Source organism: Podarcis muralis, chromosome 9 (assembly GCF_964188315.1).
Source record: "Podarcis muralis chromosome 9, rPodMur119.hap1.1, whole genome shotgun sequence".
In the NCBI taxonomy this organism is placed as follows: Eukaryota; Metazoa; Chordata; class Lepidosauria; order Squamata; family Lacertidae; genus Podarcis; species Podarcis muralis.
Window position 1 is genome coordinate 937796 of NC_135663.1, and position 19484 is coordinate 957279.

The following is a 19484-nucleotide window of genomic DNA, read 5'->3' on the forward strand; positions in this document are numbered from 1 at the left end:
AAAAGCTAAAGCACAAAATGAACTCAGGCTTGCTAGAGAGGTTAAAAGCAACAAAAAAGGCTTTTATGGGTATGTTCGTAGCAAAAGGAAGAACAAAGAAACCGTGGGGTCACTCAGAGGAGAAGATGGTGAAATGCAAACAGGGGACACAGAAAGGGCTGAACTCCTCAATGCCTTCTTTGCCTCAGTCTTCTCCGATAAAGAAAACAATGCCCGACCTGAAGAATTTGGAGCAAATGATTCAGCAGAGGAAACACAGCCCAGAATAACTAAGGAGATAGTACAAGAATACTTGGCTAGTCTAGATGTATTCAAGTCTCCAGGGCCAGATGAACTGCATCCAAGAATATTAAAAGAACTGGCAGATGTGATTTCAGAACCACTGGCAGTCATCTTTGAGAATTCCTGGAGAACAGGCGAAGTCCCGGCAGACTGGAGGAGGGCAAATGTTGTCCCTATTTTCAAAAAGGGGAAAAGAGAGGACCCAAATAATTACCGCCCAGTCAGTCTGACATCAATACCAGGGAAGATTCTGGAGCAGATCATTAAGCAAACAGTCTGTGAGCACCTAGAAAGGAATGCTGTGATCACCAATAGTCAGCATGGATTTCTGAAAAATAAGTCATGTCAGACTAACCTGATCTCGTTTTTTGACAGAATTACAAGCCTGGTAGATGAAGGGAACGCAGTGGATGTAGTCTACCTTGATTTCAGCAAGGCATTTGACAAGGTGCCCCATGATATTCTTGTAAAGAAGCTGGTAAAATGCGGTCTTGACTATGCTACCACTCAGTGGATTTGTAACTGGCTGACTGACCGAACCCAAAGGGTGCTCATCAATGGTTCCTCTTCATCCTGGAGAAGAGTGACTAGTGGGGTGCCACAGGGTTCTGTCTTGGGCCCGGTCTTATTCAACATCTTTATCAACGACTTGGATGATGGACTCAAGGGCATCCTGATCAAATTTGCAGATGACACCAAACTGGGAGGGGTGGCTAACACCCCAGAGGACAGGATCACACTTCAAAACGACCTTGACAGATTAGAGAACTGGGCCAAAACAAACAAGATGAATTTTAACAGGGAGAAATGTAAAGTATTGCACTTGGGCAAAAAAAATGAGAGGCACAAATACAAGATGGGTGACACCTGGCTTGAGAGCAGTACATGTGAAAAGGATCTAGGAGTCTTGGTTGACCACAAACTTGACATGAGCCAACAGTGTGACGCGGCAGCTAAAAAAGCCAATGCAATTCTGGGCCTCATCAATAGGAGTATAGCATCTAGATCAAGGGAAGTAATAGTGCCACTGTATTCTGCTCTGGTCAGACCTCACCTGGAGTACTGTGTCCAGTTCTGGGCACCACAGTTCAAGAAGGACACTGACAAACTGGAACGTGTCCAGAGGAGGGCAACCAAAATGGTCAAAGGCCTGGAAATGATGCCTTATGAGGAACGGCTAAGGGAGCTGGGCATGTTTAGCCTGGAGAAGAGGAGGTTAAGGGGTGATATGATAGCCATGTTCAAATATATAAAAGGATGTCACATAGAGGAGGGAGAAAGGTTGTTTTCTGCTGCTCCAGAGAAGCGGACACGGAGCAATGGATCCAAACTACAAGAAAGAAGATTCCACCTAAACATTAGGAAGAACTTCCTGACAGTAAGAGCTGTTCGACAGTGGAATTTGCTGCCAAGGAGTGTGGTGGAGTCTCCTCCTTTGGAGGCCTTTAAGCAGAGGCTTGACAACCATATGTCAGGAGTGCTCTGATGGTGTTTCCTGCTTGGCAGGGGGTTGGACTCGATGGCCCTTGTGGTCTCTTCCAACTCGATGATTCTATGATTCTATGATTCTATGAAATGCCAGATGATGAGGCGGAGGGGAAGAAGGGGCAGCGTTTCTGAGTCTTCCCGTTTCTCTCTCTTTTTAAAAAAAATATTTTTATTCACTTTCCAATACAAAATTATACAGTCCATACAATTTAGTTACATCCCATTTCTCCTTGTTGACTTCCCTCAACCCATCTGATATTCCTTCGTTTCCTTACTTTCTCCACATTTCTAAAATTATAATTACATTACTATTATTTAATTTACCTTATCTTTAATATTATTCTGACATTTCTTTTCACAGAGCTTAATTAAAACTTACAAACGTTATCTGATTGTCACTTATTTTTTGCATATACTCTGTAAATTTCTTCCAGTCTTCTGTAAATCTCTGATCTTGTCGATTTCAGATCCTTCCTGTCAGTCTATCAAGTTCTGCATAGTCCATCATTTTCATTCTCCCTTCTTCTTTCGTTGGTAGCTCCTCTTGTTTCCAGAGTCTTCCCGTTTCTCAAAGTGTGTGTCTGGCTGACCGGTCATTTGTCAGGGATTCTTTAGCTTTGATTCCTGGGTTGGAATCTACAATTCTATGATTTGATGGCATTGCTCCCCCATGTCTTACCCAGGCCACCTGGGAGGTGATGCTGGGGGCAAGGAGGGACTATTCTGGGCTGGGCAGCGCTACTGTCTTTGCATCCTGCTTGCGGGGGCTTCCAGGACCCATCTGCTGCAGACACAGTTCTCAAACAGAGGGGCCCTTGGTCTGACCTGGCAGAAGTTGCCTGACTTCCCTCCTTGGCTGTTGGTTCCTGGCTGATATGGGGGGCTTGAGCATGCTTGGGCAGCCCTCCTCAGCCAGGCCAGGTTGGGATGTGGAGCTGCAGGACAGGCCCCACAGCTCATTAATGACAGAAATTAATTGGGGGGGGGGGGGGAAACGCACCAGGCTCCTCTGCTGTGGAACCAGTGATGAATGTCCAGCGAACAGCTTGCTGAGGAAGAGGTGTTACCCAATTCCTCCGCTGAAGGCTGCTCATCGGAGCTCGTCCTTGTGTGCCGCTAATGATGGTAACAGGCTGTCGGCCCCCATCGCCAAGGTTTCCCAGCACTGCGTGGGCTGCCGTGGGGAGGAGGAAGTCGGCAGGGCCTGGGCTGCCTTCGTGGCTGCGGGGGCAACTTCTCGGCTCTCCTGCTCAGTTCCAGCTATCCGTGATCCCTGCTTAGCAGAGCATACAGAAAACGTGGCGCTGCAAACTTCGCTAACCTGGCCCCTTCCAGGTGTTTGGGGCTGAATCTCCCATCGCTTGGAGGGTCAGGTGGCCATTTCTGAACCCAGGTAGCCTGATCAGTTTTGTGAACTGATGGGTAACCTCAAGGTTGGACTACTGTAGTGTTCTGTTTGTAGGGCTGCCCCTGAGGTTGACCCGGGTGGTGTGGCCAGAGCAAAATCCCTCTCTTGGCTGCTCCCTGGAGCAGACTCCATTACGCCTCAGCTGGAAGGACTGCACGGGCTGCCAGTCTGCTGGACCTGGTGTACGGAGCCCCAGCTTGGGACCGCAGGTTGCCCACTAAGTTATTTTGTTTGTGAAGCAAACTGAATAGAAGTGCTGAATAGATGTCACTCTTGTTTAAAGAGAAAGTGAGCAGAAAGTAATGATGGCAGACTTTGAAACCTCCACGGTCCCCTCCTAGGAGTTTCCCCCTTTGTGGAGGAAGTTTGGAGCTTGTTTTCTAGCCGGCCCAAAGGACCCGCAAGAGGAGCCACCAAGCATGACGTGTTGAGACATCCTGATAGAGAAGCCTGTGTCTGGATGGCACTAGCTGCCTAGGGCTAAGTTTCTAGGGCTCTCTGGCTTGCAGCTCAGCTTCTTGGCTCTGTGGAGATGCCTGTGAGGCTGGGAACAGGGTCCCTTCTCCCCCCAGTAATAATTTTGGGGGTATTCTCCTCTTCCTTTTGAAAGACAAGGAAGAGGCGACATGATAGAAAGCTTTAATCTCTCTCCCATAAGACTAGAACTCAGGGACAGCCAGTGAAGCTGAATGTCGGAAGCTTCAGGGCAGATCAAAGAAACGACTTCTTCATGGAGTGCATTGTTAAACTACGGAATTCCCTCCCCCAGGAGTTGCTCTTGTGCTGGAATCCTGCTTGGGGTTTTCCAAGAAGAGGCATTTGGTTGGCCACTGGTCAAACAGGAGGCTGGGCTTGAGGAGCCCTCTTTGGCCTGATCCAGGCTCTTTTCACCTTCTTATCATATTAACACTGCAGCCAGGGGACTTCCCCATATATTTTCCTGGTGATTAGCCTAGGCTGGCCACTTAGAGCATGGGTCAGTAAGGTTTACCTCACCTGGGCCGGTTCACTCCAGCGGAGATCCCATAAGCGCGTGCGCATGGAATTTCTGGCATCTGCGCAAGTGCAGATGCAATTTCCGGAGCCGCGGAAGCGAGTCCCCACACCGCGCTGTGCCAGTTTAGTGCAGTGAGCAGGGACTTGCTGAGCAGTCAGCTCGGTTTGGGGGCGGCTCGTGGGCTCGTTTAACGACCCCTGTGGGCCACTTGTGGCCCATGGGCCTTAGGTTGCTGACCCCTGATTTAGAGGGTCCCTTCCTGCCTCTTCTGTTGCAGCACTCCAGTCTATGTAGGTGCAGGAAACTTCACAGCTTTTGGCTCACAGTTGTCAGGTGAGGCATGTAGACAAATGTCCTTCCTCATTGAGGAGAGGGCCATTATGCCAAGCTGTGCCTCCACAGCTGGAGGATCCTGCTTGGATCCTGCCTGCAGATTTCCCTTGGGCGCACCTGGTTGGCATCTATGAGAACAGGATGCTGGACCAGATGGGGCATGGGCCTGATCCAGCAGGCTCTTCTGATGTTCTGTGGTGTAGACGATCTCCAGCCCCTCCTGCTTTCTGCCTCGCTCTCCTCCGCTGGCCGTGCCTCTGACCACAGCCTCCTGGCGGCAAGGCATCTCACCCATCTGCCGCTTCCCTCACCTTTAAGTCCTTTTAATTACTGCTCCCACCAGCTGCTGCAGAAGAGCTAAACGGAAATCGCCACCCATTTAACACAAGCATGCCCCCCTGTGAAACGGGATGGCTAGGCACCGCCCTCCGCTGGCCTGCTCCTGGGGAGGTGGGCTTGCTCTCCCCTTCCCAATCTCCAGCCTGCTTCCGCCTGCCTTCCTCGACTTCGCACCCCTCCTCGCCCTTGCCGAACGCAGCCTCCTCCGCAGCTCTCTCTGCCTGGAGACGGATTCATCTCCCTTTGTGGCTGAAGTGCAAAGAGACTCTGCCACCCTAATGGGCAGGTATTTATTGCCGGGCTCCCCCTTCAATCAGGCTAGCAGCGGGAAGGGCCCCTCCCGCTGGCTCAGGCACAGCAGAGGACAGTGAGTCTGCCGGAGGCCAAACAGCATCCCTTTGCGGGGATAAATGGCTTTTCTTTTACACTGTTGATGAAGAGCGAAGAGGTCTGTTTGCAGTAAAATGGCGCTTTGCACTTCCTCCCGCCTCGCCTGGCGCCTAAGTATTACTCAGCCCTGCACAAGGTACAGAATGCAGGATGCTGGGGCCTGCAGTCTGAGAAGCCCTTTGACAGCCCTTAGTCAGTCCCCCATTAAAGGCCCCCCAGTTTGCCCCAGTTTCCCACAAGATTCCTGATGGAGGCGGCCAGGGCAGAGCCTGTTTCACCAACTGGTATGCGGTGGCAGCGGGTGTCCCTTGGGGATGGTAGGGCAGAAGACAGGGAGACCTGCCGTAGGTGGGGCCAGGTGGGGCCACCTCATTCCAGCTTTGCCCCCCTCTTGCTCCTGCTAAATTCCACAAGGGGCAACACAGTGGAGAATCGCTGGTTTAGGGTGCTAAAATTTAGGGTGCTAAAGCAGTCACCCGGAAGCCAATTTAACTGCAGTCAGGTACACTCAGTGGGACTTACTTCTGAGTAGACATGCCTAGGATTCCACTGCTAAGAGGACTTTTTGGAAATGTGCAGTGGGTCATTCTTGAAAAGTGCTGTGCCATTTGGAGTGATGTGATTGTATTCTCTGTTATCTGAATACAAAATAATACAATCATAGAATTGTACAGTTGGAAAGGACCGCGAGGGTCATCTGGTCCCAATCCCTGCAAGGCAGGAATCATTTGCCCAGCGTGGGGCTCAAACCCACAGCCCTGAGATTAGGAGTCTCATGCTCTGCTACTTGAGCTGGCGGGTGCCAGGATTCCCTTGCACTTTATACAGGGTACCTCTGGTTGCGAACGGGAACCATTCCGGAAGCCCATTCGCAACATGAAAAGAGCGTAACCCGCAGCGGTGTTTCTGCGCACATGCGGGTTGCGATTCGCTGCTTCTATGCATACACGTGATGCCATTTTGCGCTTCTGCACATGCATGAGCGGCGAAACGCAGAAGTAATCCTTACCGGTGTACTTCCGGGTCACTGCAGGACGTAACCTGAAAGAACGTAACATGAAGCGGATGTAACATGAGGTATGACTGTATATCCATTGATGCAAAGTACTCACCTGGAATATGTGTTTTTTTTATTCTTAAAATTTTAGCAAGAACCTCACACAGAAATCCTCACCTGGTGGGAGGGGTGGATGCAGTGCCTCCCCCTGCATTGGGCAGTCTCATGGGCGTAGCCAGAGGGGTGCAGGGGGCGGGGACAGCTGTCCCCTTTAAATCAAGTAAATAAATAAAAATACTTAACTAACTGACCAATCGAGTCTCAGATAGCTCGGATCTGCCCCCCCCCCCAATAAATCCTGGCTACGCCCATGGGCAGCCTGTGCCACATTTCTCTTGTTTTAATTAAACTATAATCTGTTTGATTGAGCGTCAAAGGGTGGGTTTTCGTTGGGAAAGCTCTGGGCAAAAAACACAACGCTTGAACATGGAGCTTTTGAGCGTGGACCTGTGCCTGGAAAGGGCAGGGCAAAACGTAAGCGTGGATAAGCCCTTTGTCGCTGGGTGGGGTTGCAAGCGCTGCTCAGGTGGCCCCCATCTTGCCAGCCACGGGCAATGGGAAGGCACAACTACAGACATCTCTCCTGCAAGGGTCAGGGGCCACCACCCATCTCACGTTTTGGGAAATGGTGGGATGTTCAGGAAACTTGTGCTTTGGTTTCCACAGTGAATTTGTTCAGAGGCAAACTGGGTTGTGGATTCCTGGCCTTGCATCCTGTGACATTTGTTTTGCATGTGCACCAAGACTCTGCAAGCTCCTGGGCTCACCTGACTGATTTCCCCCCCTAACAAGCAACATTAATTATGTCCTTTTGTATTTCTAGCTTTGGAAAGCACAAAAAATTAAACAGGTAACACACTCTTTACTTCTCCCTTATCATGCTGCTGCTGCTGCTTTTTTGCCTTCCTGCAAAAGTGGCGAGTGCTGGCTGTCCTTGTCTGTTTGGCCGCCTCTGCTCTGTTTGCCCAGTGGGATGCCTGGCCTTTCCTTCCCCTGCGAGCTGCCCTTGGCTTCCCTTTTCCATTAGGGTCAGGGAGGAGTCACTGCAGGGGCCCCAGACCAAGAGAGAGGCAATGCATGTTTCCAAGCTCATGGGGATGCTGATGGGGGGCGGGGGGCGGGAATAGGCCCAATTGCAGGCAGGTGAGATCTTCCTGCTAAATCCAACAAAGGGTAAAGCAGCCTAGAGCAGTGTTTCCCAACCTTGGGCCTCCAGCTGTTTTTGAACTACAACTCCCATCATCCCTGACTAGCAAGACCAGTGGCAAGGGATGATGGGAATTGTAGTCCAAAAACAGCTGGAGGCCCAAGGTTGGGAAACACTGGCCTAGATGATTCTCCAGGTGTACCCCCTCTTTGGGACGCTGGTGGCTCTGTGGGTTAAACCACAGAGCCTAGGACTTACCGATCAGAAGGTTGGCGGTTCAAATCCCCACGACAAGGTGAGCTCCCGTTGCTCGGTCCCAGCTCCTGCCAACCTAGCAGTTCGAAAGCACCTCAAAGTGCAAGTGGATAAATAGGTACCGCTCTGGCGGGAAGGTAAACGGCGTTTCCGTGCGCTGCTCTGGTTCGCCAGAAGCGGCTTAGTCATGCTGGCCACATGACCCGGAAGCTGTACGCCGGCTCCCTCGGCCAAAAAAGCGAGCGCTGCAACCCCACAGTCGGCCACGACTGGACCTAATGGTCAGGGGTCCTTTACCTTACCCCCTCTTTAGGCACCCCAAGGTGTGGCTCAGTTACTTGTCTTCTCATTTACAACAGCTTTGCCTGTAAATCAAGCAAGTGTGGACCTCCCCAGATGGAGTTTCTGCCTTCTGAAAGCCCTTGTACATTCAGATAGGAGTGCAGGAAGTACATGTATATCACAGTTTAAAGAGGAACAATTTCAAGGCGATAGGCATAGCAAGCAGAGTTCATAATTTTTATTTAGAAATACCCTCTCTGGTCGTTAATTCTCTTATAACACCTTCATTGCTGCATAATTTCTGAGGCAGGCTGGGCTCTGCTTGTCCCGTTTTAAGCCAAAGGAGATTGGTTCTTAATTTCTAAAAGGAGAGGCTGGTGTGAGGTGCTGGGGGGGGGGGAGCAGACAGTGGGGGGGCCTTGCCTGACTGTGGCCCCTTCCCTCTCACCCCGGATCCTTGGGGACTGGCAGTGGTTGCTTATTGGCAAAGGAAGGACATTCTGTGCATGCTCAAAAGCCTTCCCCTTTTCATAATTATGCCATATATTCCAGGGATGGGGGGGGGGGACCCCCACAGTTGGAAGAGAACTCTTGGTAACTCTGGAGTGCAATCATAGTCAAAACTTCAGCAAAGGCCTTTTTCTCACATAATAGACCCTCTGTCGCACTTACATAGTCCGACTGAATTGTGGGAATGTCAGCCTGGGATAATAATAAATAATAATATTTTTTTATTTATACCCCGCCCTTCCCGGTTCAAAAGCCGGGCTCAGGGCGGCTGACAACAAATTTAAAACACTTAATTGGAAAAGCAGCATAAATTCCAGTATAAAAACATGAATAACAATAAAATTCAAAATTCTTTATTGGTTTTTAGTTTTTCAAATACCACCTTCTCTCGTGGCTTGAGAGAGTTTCGCTGGGGGCGGGGAGAATGTGCATGGGGGGCAACTTTTCAGTGCTAGCCAGACCTGCTTGCGGTTTGTGCCTTTTGAATGTAGTTGGGGGGTGGGGGTCGGGGGGGTTATAAAGGAGGTCGTGGAGGCAGGAGAAAAAGTACAGCTGTCAATATGTCACCAAGGACCACCTCTCTCTCGCAGGGCAAAAACCCTCTGCCCCCCATCATCCCTGGGGTTGTAGGCAACTCACTTGCACCACGGCTGGGAGGGCGGGATTGGGAATAGCACCCCCCCCCTTCCTCTCTACCTTCACTGTGTCTGATTTCTTGTAGGCCATCATCCATCCGGACACTAACGAGACGATTTTCATGCCTTTCAGAATGTCAGGTATGGCCCAACCTCGTAAAGAAGCTGCTTGGATGCATTATGTTCCCCCCTCCCCCCAAAAAATAAGGAATCCTTTAAACAAAAATATATTGTACTGCTCTTTGGATTCCCCCATTTTTATTTTAGGATGCCAAAAAGGCTTTTGTGGACCTGCAAGCCCCTTACAATTAAAATAAAAACTTTTAAAATTATATATGCACTCTGTGTGTGTGTGTGTGTGTGTGTGTGTGTGTGTGTGTGTGTGTGTATACATCTACCAACTGCTCTCATAGCTTCCCTACTTTGGTACTGTGCTACCAGAATTTGTCAATTTAAATTAAACATTAAAAATATATCTTTGTGCTGAGCGTTCCTGCAGGCCCCCTGCTCCCTGCTGTGCTTATGCAATTTCCGCTGGCTTTTGTAGCCCCTGAGACCCCTCCAGATTCATTTTTGCATTGCTTTAGGAAGAATAGGGAGCCTCTGCCTTATGAGAGGAAGGGCAACAGGAAGGTCTCTCTTAGGAAGATCCAGGGGGGAGCAGCAAAAACAACAAGGGGCCCCAGTTGGTTAGAGCGTGGTGTTGATAACGCCAAGGTTGCAGGTTCGATCCCCGTGTGGGACAGATGCCTCTTCTGGATGATCCTCAGGATCCCTTCCAACTTGACAATTCTGTGATTCTTGCGGCACTTTGAAGACTAGGAAATTCATTTTGGCATAAGCTCTCGTGGACTCAAGCCCACTTTGTCAGACGCGAAAGTGATGAAGTGGACTTCAGCCCACAAAACCTTATGCTGCAATAAATTTGTTAGTCTTTAAGATGCTGAGAGTCACTTTGTTGTCTTAAGATGGTGCTGGCCATCTTTCCTTTTAAAGGACTTGCATTAAAACTAATGATTTTTCTTTTCTTTTCAAAATTGCTGCCTGATAGGCTGGGGGTGCCTTCTTTGCTCACCAGAGGGCTGGTTTATTTAATTGATTGATTTGACAAGTTAATTGGTTGAATATTGCAGCCCTGCTTAAAGGAATAACTGAGACAAAGCTTCCCCAAAAGTGTTTGGGTGGACCTTACCTGCTCGGCAGCCTCGTGGCTGAGCCCTGGCAGTCTTCTTTCTCCCCCAGAGCCAAGCGCTGCACTGAGTGCGTGACCAGCTGGGATTGGCTTGCAAGAGCCACCGCAAATAGCAGCTCCCTCGATTCAGACTCTCGCCTCCCCACTGGCATTGCATCCCTCAGGGAGGAACGTAGTTTTGCTCATGGCACGTCAGATTTAACTCCTCTGCAAGGGTGCACACATGTGATGAGACCTGTGGTATCATTGCCTCTGGCCTGAGTACCTTACGTATTTTAAGATTTTTATTTTGCCATTTTATGTTGTGAACCGCCCTGAGATCTACAGGGGAAGAGTGGCGTACAAATAATAGTAGTATCAGCATACCCTCCAACATTTCTCCAGTGAAAATAGGGACGTCCCATTCCACAATGATAATTTTCCTATTTATACCCCACACATCTTACGGGGTTGCCCCAGCCGCTCTGAGCAGATTCCAAAATACAGGGTTGCTTTCAGATGGCTCAGGGGTCGCATAACTCCATGCCCCCCAACATTTCTCCCAAGGAAACAGGGACGTCCTAAGGAAAAGCGGGACATTCCGGGATCAAATCATAAACCGGGACGGCTTCTCTAAATCAGGGATGTCCCTGGAAAATAGAGACTCTTGGAGGGTCTGTAGTAGTAATAATAATAATAATAATAATAATAATAATAATAATAATGATGCCAGAGTTCAGTAGCAAAGGATGGTGGGCAGACTCCTAATGTCACCTGAGACACAGGAAAAACACAGACACAGTTCTGGACAGGATTGAGGTTTGATGTGGCCCTCAGCTCCTGAAGTTAATGGCACCCTTTATATGTCCAGCTGCCTTTTGACAACAACAAATTGTCGCTGTTTTTTTGTGTTGTATATATGCTATATAGTCATTTACAGACCTAAGAGGTATCTCAAGCCATTTGCACATGTTGCCATGCTACCAGTCCATGCAGAATGCCGGCACCCTATATATAGAAAGTAGCGAACCAGTGATTCCTGCCAACCTAGCAGTTCAAAAGCACGTCAAAGTGCAAGTAGATAAATAGGTCCCGCTCCGGCGGGAAGGTAAACGGCATTTCCGTGCGCTGCTCTGGTTCGCCAGAAGCGGCTTAGTCATGCTGGCCACATGACCCGGAAGCTGTACGCCGGCTCCCTTGGCCAATAAAGCGAGATGAGCACCGCAACCCCAGAATTGGTCACGACTGGACCTAACGGTCAGGGGTCCCTTTGCCTTTTTTTTAAACCAGGGATATTTTAGGGAGCAGGCAAGCAGGCAGGGCCCATGACTTACATCATAGGAGCCTACACAACACAAAACACTGTTGCTGTATGTAGGTTTTATTTCATTTGTTTTATATCTTATATTTTGGAAATGTACATCCAGTTTTTTCCCCTTTTTGTGGGGGGGCCTAAGAGAGTGGGCCCCCAAGCTATAGCTTGTTGAGTTTATACATAAATCCAGCACTGGTTCTGGGGAAGGGTGAGGTCTTTTGTCTCTTTGCTCTGCATCTGAGGTATCCCTTGCACTAGACTATAAACCTATTTTGGGGTGATGGAGTCTCTCTCTGTATATACTAACATATTTTTCCCCCTTCTTCTTGTAGGTTACATTCCTTTTGGGACACCTATTGTGAGTATTTTTGCATCTTCTTGCTCCAGCAGTGCTTGGCTTTCATGTTTGGTGCAAAGTACCTTGTCGGCCTTGGAGGGGCAGCCTTTACATTGGACACTCCACATGATGCTCCTCTGCTGGCACTGGGGGTGGGAGGAAGGAGACGGAACGGCCCACCTTGGGTTGGGTTCAGCCTGGCAAGAATCCACTTCCTTTCTCTCTGCCACGCTCTGCTTTCGTTCCTCTCCTCACCCAGCAAAGGCTCCTCCATCTGCCTGAAGCACTGAATGAAGGAATAAAGCTCTTAGAAGTACAGTAGAAGGGACATTTTCCCCTTGGCTGAAGTCAATGGGGTGATGCAAGTGGGGTGGAATGGGGGTCTGGGTGGCAGAATTTGAGGTTCAGAAGTGGATGCCATTTCTGGACATCAGGGTGCGCCCTTTGTCTTAGGGATGGAAGAGGCTCAGTCTGATCCAGAAATATTTCTTCTCAATGAGAAGCCCTTCTGGCCTGAGACCCAGCCCGAATGCCTGAGAATAATTTCTTTTGGTGAAGTAAATAGGGAGCATCTAACCTAGAGGTGTGAGGAGGGGTCTCCTCAGTGTCCTAAGACGGATTGGTCTTGTTCCCTTAAGAATATAAAGAAGAGCCTATTGGATCAGACCATGGGTAGGCAAACTAAGGCTGGATCCGGCCCAATTGCCTTCTAAATCCGGCCTGCAGATGGTCTGGGAATCAGCGTGTTTTTTACATGTGTAGAATGTGTCCTTTTACAGTCATACCTTGCGTTAAAGTTGCTTCAGGTTGAGCGTTTTCAGGTTGCGCTCTGCGGCGACCCAGAAGTAACGGAACAGGTTACTTCCGGGTTTTGCCGCATGCCCAGACGCTCAAAATGACATCATGCGCATGCACAGAAGCGGCGAATCGCAACCCGCGCAGGGCTCCGGAATGGATCCCATTCACATCCAGAGGTACCCCTGTATTTAAAATGCATCTCTGGGTTATTTGTGGAGCATAGGAATTCATTCATTTTTTTTGTTCAAAATATAGTCCGGCCCCCCATAGGGTCTGAGGGACAGTGGACCGGCCCCCTGCTGACCCCTGGATCAGCCCCACCTCGTCCAGCATCCTTTTCTCACAGTGGCCAACCAAATGCCTGCGAGAAGCCAGGGAGCAGAACCTGAGCTGAACCGGAGTCACACTCTGCCCTCCTGTGTTTTCCAGCAGCCTCTGCATTCAGAATCCTTGCTGCCTCTGACTGTGAAGGGCAGAGCGTAGCCATCCTGGCTAGGAGCCACCCATAGCTCTCTCCTCCTCTGTGAATTTGCCCAGTCCTCTTATAAAGCCTTCTGGGTTGGCGGCCATCCCTGCCTGGCGTGGGATTGACAGCCACAGTTTAAAGCATCCTTTTCCCAGAGGTCTCTTGCAGGAACCTCCCTTACGGCTCAGTCATCTGTGCCACCCTTAATGCCACCTGAAATCAGCTGCCTCGCCTTCGCTCCCGGCAGAGAGCCTCCTGGCTGCGCTGCCCTTCTGCTCCGTTCTTCCTCAGCTCCCCCTCAGTTATTCTGAGGCTTGAATTCCTCCCATGGATGCATTCTGGGCCACATTGCCGGAGACATATGGCCCTTCCTGTAATGATAGATCTTGAGGGAGGGGCTGGCATGGCTCCCAGCACAGAGAGGGGAAAGGTGTCCTTATTTATGTTTAACATTTGGGTGGTAATCTGTAATTAACTTTGCAAAAAGTTAAACACAAATTTTGAGCTAGCGATCAGGTTGACACCAAAATCGGCCCGAATCCAGACCTGTCAGAGATGCTGAGAGCTGTCAGCAGAGCTCAGTTTTGTGAGCTGCAAATGATAAACTGGAACCTCTTGTCATAAAGCAGAAAAGGAAAGGGGAGGAAAAAACCGATGTTCAAATGTTACATTTTAATTTTAACATTTATGCCAATTGATCTGTGAAATGTAGTGACATAATTGGCCGTCTGCTCTCGCAGTCTGAGTCTCAAACTGAGCATACTGGGAAGAAGCGGGTGGCGATGGAGGGAGTGGAACTGGGAACCCCCTTCCCTCTCCCCACGGCGGTGTGGGTCTCCATTGCCTCCACTTTAGGGTGTGCTAAACCTGGGGCGAGCATTTGCCGCCCTCCAGAGGGCTTTGTGAATGAGCCAAGAGAACTGGAGGCTCCTTGTGCCTGGAGTGTGGGGCCTGGGGCCACGGTGTGGGTCTCCATTGCCTCCACTTCAGGGTGTGCTAAACCAGGGGCGAGCATTTGCCGCCCTCCAGAGGGCTTCGTTTGTAAGCCAAGAGAACTGGAGGCTCCTTGTGCCTGGGGCCAAAAGAACCCAAGGACAACCATGCAGCTGGGTCAGGCCAGGGGGACCCATCTGTTCCAGCATCCTCACAGTGGTCAACTAGACGCTCCAAAGGAAGGAAACCCACAGCCAGGACACGGGCCAGAGGCAATTGCTGGAAACCTCAAGAGGGGAGAGGGCTCCTGGGCTTGGATCCGGGTTGGAGGTTTCGCACAATGGGCAGCTGGTTGGCTTCTGTGAGAACAGGGTGCTGGACTGGTTGGCTGGATCCAGCAGGGTTCTTCTCGTGATGTATTCCATAGTTGAACAATCTGCCGCTGTGTGAAGCACTTCTTCCATTGGGATCTCTCCTGGCTCTTCCCTGGATAGCCCTGAGTTCTAGTCTTACCCCTTTTCTCCACTGCATCGTGTGAGACTCGTCTGCTGTGTCTCTTCTCACTTGCCCAGCAAGCAGAGGGAGGTCAGGAAGGTGCCTCAAGCAGATCCTGGTAGGGAGGAAGGAGACTGGCTGGCAGTCAGGCCGGGCCATCTGAAGGCGGGTCTGGGAACAGCCTGGGAAGAGGACCTGGCTGCATCCTCACCAGAGCTCTTTGCCCTGGATCTGATAGACCTGTTGGGGAACCGGTTTGATATAATCACCTTGCGGTTGAGGAAGGTTACACACATGCACGGCGGCAGGGATCTGGCACTCCGACCAGCCACACACAGAGGCAGCGACGTGGAAAAGCCCCACCTGTTGAATACCTGCCAGGTAGAAAAGGGTGGGAGACAGGCTTCTCTCCCTTAGAACTACGCCTGGCTTGGAGTGGCCAGGGCTCTTAGGCTCCCCCCCCCCCCAGATCTATGTCTGTATTTTCAGTCTGACTTCTGTGGGGCTGTGTATCACCTTAATGTTTGTGGCCCATCTTGATCTCCAGGGCAGGTGAGAACAGGAACTTAATGAGAAAACAGGTCTGCATCTGCAAAGGAATTAACATACATAACATACTGGTGCAGCCATTTCTGGAGTACTGGGGGGTCGGGAACTTCCCAGTTTGTTTTGGTCTCCAGCCTCTCTCGCGCCACCCCAGCCAGTAAGTAGAAATGGAGCTGTATGTTCCTTGGCAGACTTTTTCCCATAGGGAGAGCACTTGCACCCCATGCGCCTCTTGCAGGCCACCCACTCTCAGTCGCTCTCCCCTCGCCATCCTCACAGCCCCCACCTGCCGGTGGCAGAACCCTCTTACTCCTCTACAGCCTTTCCTGGCTTCCCTCAGACTCCTTCCAGGTCCACCTGTCCCACACAGAGATTCAATGCACGCTTGGCTTTGTATGGCTTCACGCTTCATGGTGGAGCTTCTTGGCTGCCCTTGGAGAAGGGCAGGTGGGGCGTTGTCAGTTGCTGTTGGGAGAGGAAGTCCCATCCCTCCCCAAATGCCCAACCCCACCCACCATCTTCCCTGAAATCTCCCCCTTCTCTCTCTCTCTCTCTCGCAGGTTGTTGGTCTCCTGCTGCCAAATCAGACGCTGGCATCCACCGTCTTCTGGCAGGTAATGACGACTTGCTGCCTGTCATCCCTGTGCTCGAAAAGCCTCGCTTCTGTTCTTTGCCGCAGCCGAAAACACAAGCAGAATCCCGGCTTTGAGCTTCCTTTTGGCTTGTGGGATGGGGAGGCTGGAGGGAGGCCGTCGTCTTCTGTGTGGGGTGATGGGGGAACAGCCCCTTCGGCAGTGGGCTCTCTTTCAGGGCGAAAATAAGGAGAGCCCTGCTGGATCACACCGATGGCCCGTCTCGTCCAGCCTCCTGTTCTCACAGTGCCCACAAGATGCCCATTAAAGGAAACCCACAAGCAAGACCCAAGCGCAAGGGCATCTTCCCCTCCTGGCTGCTTCTAGCGAATGGTACTCAGAAGCATTGCTCACCTGCTCTCACACCTGAGGTCGGTTGTGGGGCAGCACAGCTGCAAAGGAAGGCTAGGGAGCCCTACAAGTCTATGATTCTGTACAGTTGAGTTGGGTATGTTCAGCCTGGAAAAGAGGAGACCCAGAGGAGATATGACGGCCGTCTTCAAATATCTCAAGGGCTGTCCCCTGGAAGATGGAGCAAGCTTGCTTTCTCCTGCTCCGAAGGGTAGGACTCGAACCAATGGCTTCAAGTTCCAAGAAAGGAGATTCCGACGAAACATTAGGAAGAATTTTCTCATGGTGAGAGCCACTTGACCACAGAATGGCTGACCTCAAAAGGGGTGGACTCTTCTTCCTTGGAGGCTTTTAAGCAGAGGCTGGGTGGTCATTTGTCAGAGATGCTTTAGCTGAAATTCCTGCATTGCAGGGGGTGGACTAGAGGACCCCCGGGTTCCCTTCCAGCTGTACAGTTCTGTGATTCTATGAGAGTGGGCTCCTATTTGTTCCTCTGCTAACACAACCTCTGTCTGGTGCCTTTTCAGTTTGGAGCCTGTTCCTTCTGCCTCCAGGGCTTTCTTTCTCTGCTGTTCATCTCTGAGAGCAAGCCCTGTTTGGGGCAGGGAATCGGCAGTGGAACACGCTCTTTAGCTATTATAATCTTAGCAGCAGTTATAACTGGAACATTTTGAATTCTGAAAGATTTCTAGGGGCAGCAGCCACAGAACGGTTGCCCAGAGGATGAGCGGCGTAGCACACAGGAAGGAAGCCATGGGTCGCTCTCCAGGGAAAGGTCAGCCCCTTTGATGCAGCCAAAATGGACCCATGCCTGCAGTGCATAGAATCCAAGTCCAAAAGAGCAGGGAGGTTGACCAAGGCTGCTCAAAGGTTATTCCCTGCCTTCCCCTGGTGTTTGCTCTCATGAATGGTCTGGGCCTTTTACCACGGATCCTGCCCTTAGTGCCAGATTTCTGTATAGTTATGGCATGCAAGGTGGGAGAGCCCTCAGCATAAATTACCGTATTTTTTGCTCTATAAGACTCACTTTTCCCCTCCTAAAAGGTAAGGGGAAATGTGTGTGCGTCTTATGGAGCGAATGCAGGCTGCGCAGCTATCCCAGAAGCCAGAACAGCAAGAGGGATTGCTGCTTTCACTGCGCAGCAATCCCTCTTGCTGTTCTGGCTTCTGAGATTCAGAATATTTTTTTTCTTGTTTTCCTCCTCCAAAAACTAGGTGCGTCTTGTGGTCTGGTGCGTCTTATAGAGCGAAAAATACGGTACATTTCTGCCTAAAGACGTGAGGATCATGAAGGAAGGGCGGGCATCTTGATGGGGGCAGGAAATCTCTTGGGACGCCTTGGGAACTCTGGAGGTTGTTCCTTGGGAGATCTTCCACAACAGAAATAAAAAAAAAACATTGGATTTTCAATGCAAAAGATCTTTCTTAGCGCACCGCCTGTCTGTGTCCCAACACCCTCAAAGGGTTCAAGCAGGTCTGCATTCCAGACACCTGTGGATAGCAGATAGAAGTGCTGTGTTTCCTTGCACTGGATCGAGTGTCCTGGTGATCTTCCTTTTCCTTTCAACCAGCAAGTTCCTAGTCCTCATGTTGGTGGAGATGTGTTTGAGAGTGTGTGGGCAGTGCCTGGTCAGGTGGGGAAAGTCTTAAGACCTTTTCCTCTCTGTATGAAGAGCCAGGAGCCGAGGAAATCAGACAAACAGATGCAGAATCCGGAGTACCTTTGGTGCAGAGTGTGCCTGGCCTTGGATGTTGCTGCGCTTGGCATTGAGAGTCAAGTAAAGGTAGCAAAAGGAGCATTGCGCGTACCTTTGAGCTTTCTGCAGGAAGTCTGGAGGAAATGTGGCCTTTGCAGAGAGGGCCTCCTCTTTGGGCAGCTTCTTGTTCTGCCCCCACTCTGTAAAGTTTTCCCCTCCCCTCCTTTTCGCTTTTGCTGTCATTGCCCTTCCTCTTCCTCTTCCTCCTCCCTCCAGTTTTCTCCCCACCCTCTTCCTCCCTCCTCTCTGACTCCTCTCTGTTTCTCCCCCTCTTCTCTCCTCTCAGCCTCATTTCCCAGGTTCTGCCCGGCAACTGGAGAGGAACAGAGAGAGAGAGAGCAGTGCAGAGCCAGTTTTTAGGGTGCAGGTTGCAGCCCAGGTCATGTCAGGGCCCCGACGGAGGTAAGCGCCACCCAGAGCAGCTCCACAGGGGATGGAGGTGAGCCCCTGAGGCCTTGGCACCGGCAGAAGCTGGGCTGCTCAGGGACACCCCCACCCCAAAACACACCCACCGGCACATCTTTCCTGGATGTCAGGGGTGAGGGAAGGCCTGCCTGCCTTGTCTATTTATTTATTCCAGATACTTCTTGTTGTTGTTTAGTCGTTTAGTCGTGTCCGACTCTTCGTGACCCCATGGACCAGAGCACGCCAGGCACTCCTGTCTTCCACTGCCTCCCGCAGTTTGGTCAGGCTCATGTTTGTAGCTTCGAGAACACTATCCATCCATCTCATCCTCTGTCGTCCCCTTCTCCTTGTGCCCTCCATCTTTCCCAACATCAGGGTCTTTTCCAGGGAGTCTTCTCTTCTCATGAGGTGGCCAAAGTATTGGAGCCTCAACTTCACTATCTGTCCTTCCAGTGAGCACTCAGGTCTGATTTCCTTAAGAATGGATGCGTTTGATCTTCTTGCAGTCCATGGGACTCTCAAGAGTCTCCTCCAGCACCATAATTCAAAAGCATCCATTCTTCGGCGATCAGCCTTCTTTATGGTCCAGCTCTCACTTCCATACATCACTACTGGGAAAACCATGGCTTTAACTATACGGACCTTTGTTGGTAAGGTGATGTCTCTACTTTTTAAGATGTTGTCTAGATTTGCCATCGCCTTTCTCCCAAGGAGCAGGTGTCTTTTAATTTTGTGACTGCTGTCACCATCTGCAGTGATCATGGAGCCCAAGAAAATAAAATCTCTCACTGCCTCCATTTCTTCCCCTTCTATTTGCCAGGAGGTGATGGGACCAGTGGCCATGATCTTTGTTTTTTTGATGTTGAGCTTCAGACCATATTTTGCGCTCTCCTCTTTCACCCTCATTAAAAGGTTCTTTAATTCCTCCTCACTTTCTGCCATCAAGGTTGTGTCATCTGCATATCTGAGGTTGTTGATATTTCTTCCGGCGATCTTAATTCCGGCTTGGGATTCATCCAACCCAGCCTTTCGCATGATGAATTCTGCATATAAGTTAAATAAGCAGGGGGACAATATACAGCCTTGTCGTACTCCTTTCCCAATTCTGAACCAATCAGTTGTTCCATATCCAGTTCTAACTGTAGCTTCTTGTCC

The 19484-nt window shown here is 50.4% G+C and overlaps 1 protein-coding gene across 4 annotated transcripts in view; it reads left to right on the top strand.

Annotated features, from left to right (window-relative positions):
* The window catches only part of SFXN5 (sideroflexin 5), a 103850-nt gene that overhangs the window by 34751 nt on the left and 49615 nt on the right, over window positions 1-19484 (top strand). For 3 of the 4 annotated variants that reach the window (XM_077933684.1, XM_028744551.2, XM_028744553.2), the window contains 4 exons: window positions 7118-7144; window positions 9210-9264; window positions 11942-11967; window positions 15745-15798. In XM_077933684.1, coding sequence (XP_077789810.1) covers window positions 7118-7144; window positions 9210-9264; window positions 11942-11967; window positions 15745-15798 — 162 coding nt within the window. The remainder of the gene's footprint in view (window positions 1-7117; window positions 7145-9209; window positions 9265-11941; window positions 11968-15744; window positions 15799-19484) is intronic. The other variant, XM_077933683.1, reaches the window with a different exon arrangement.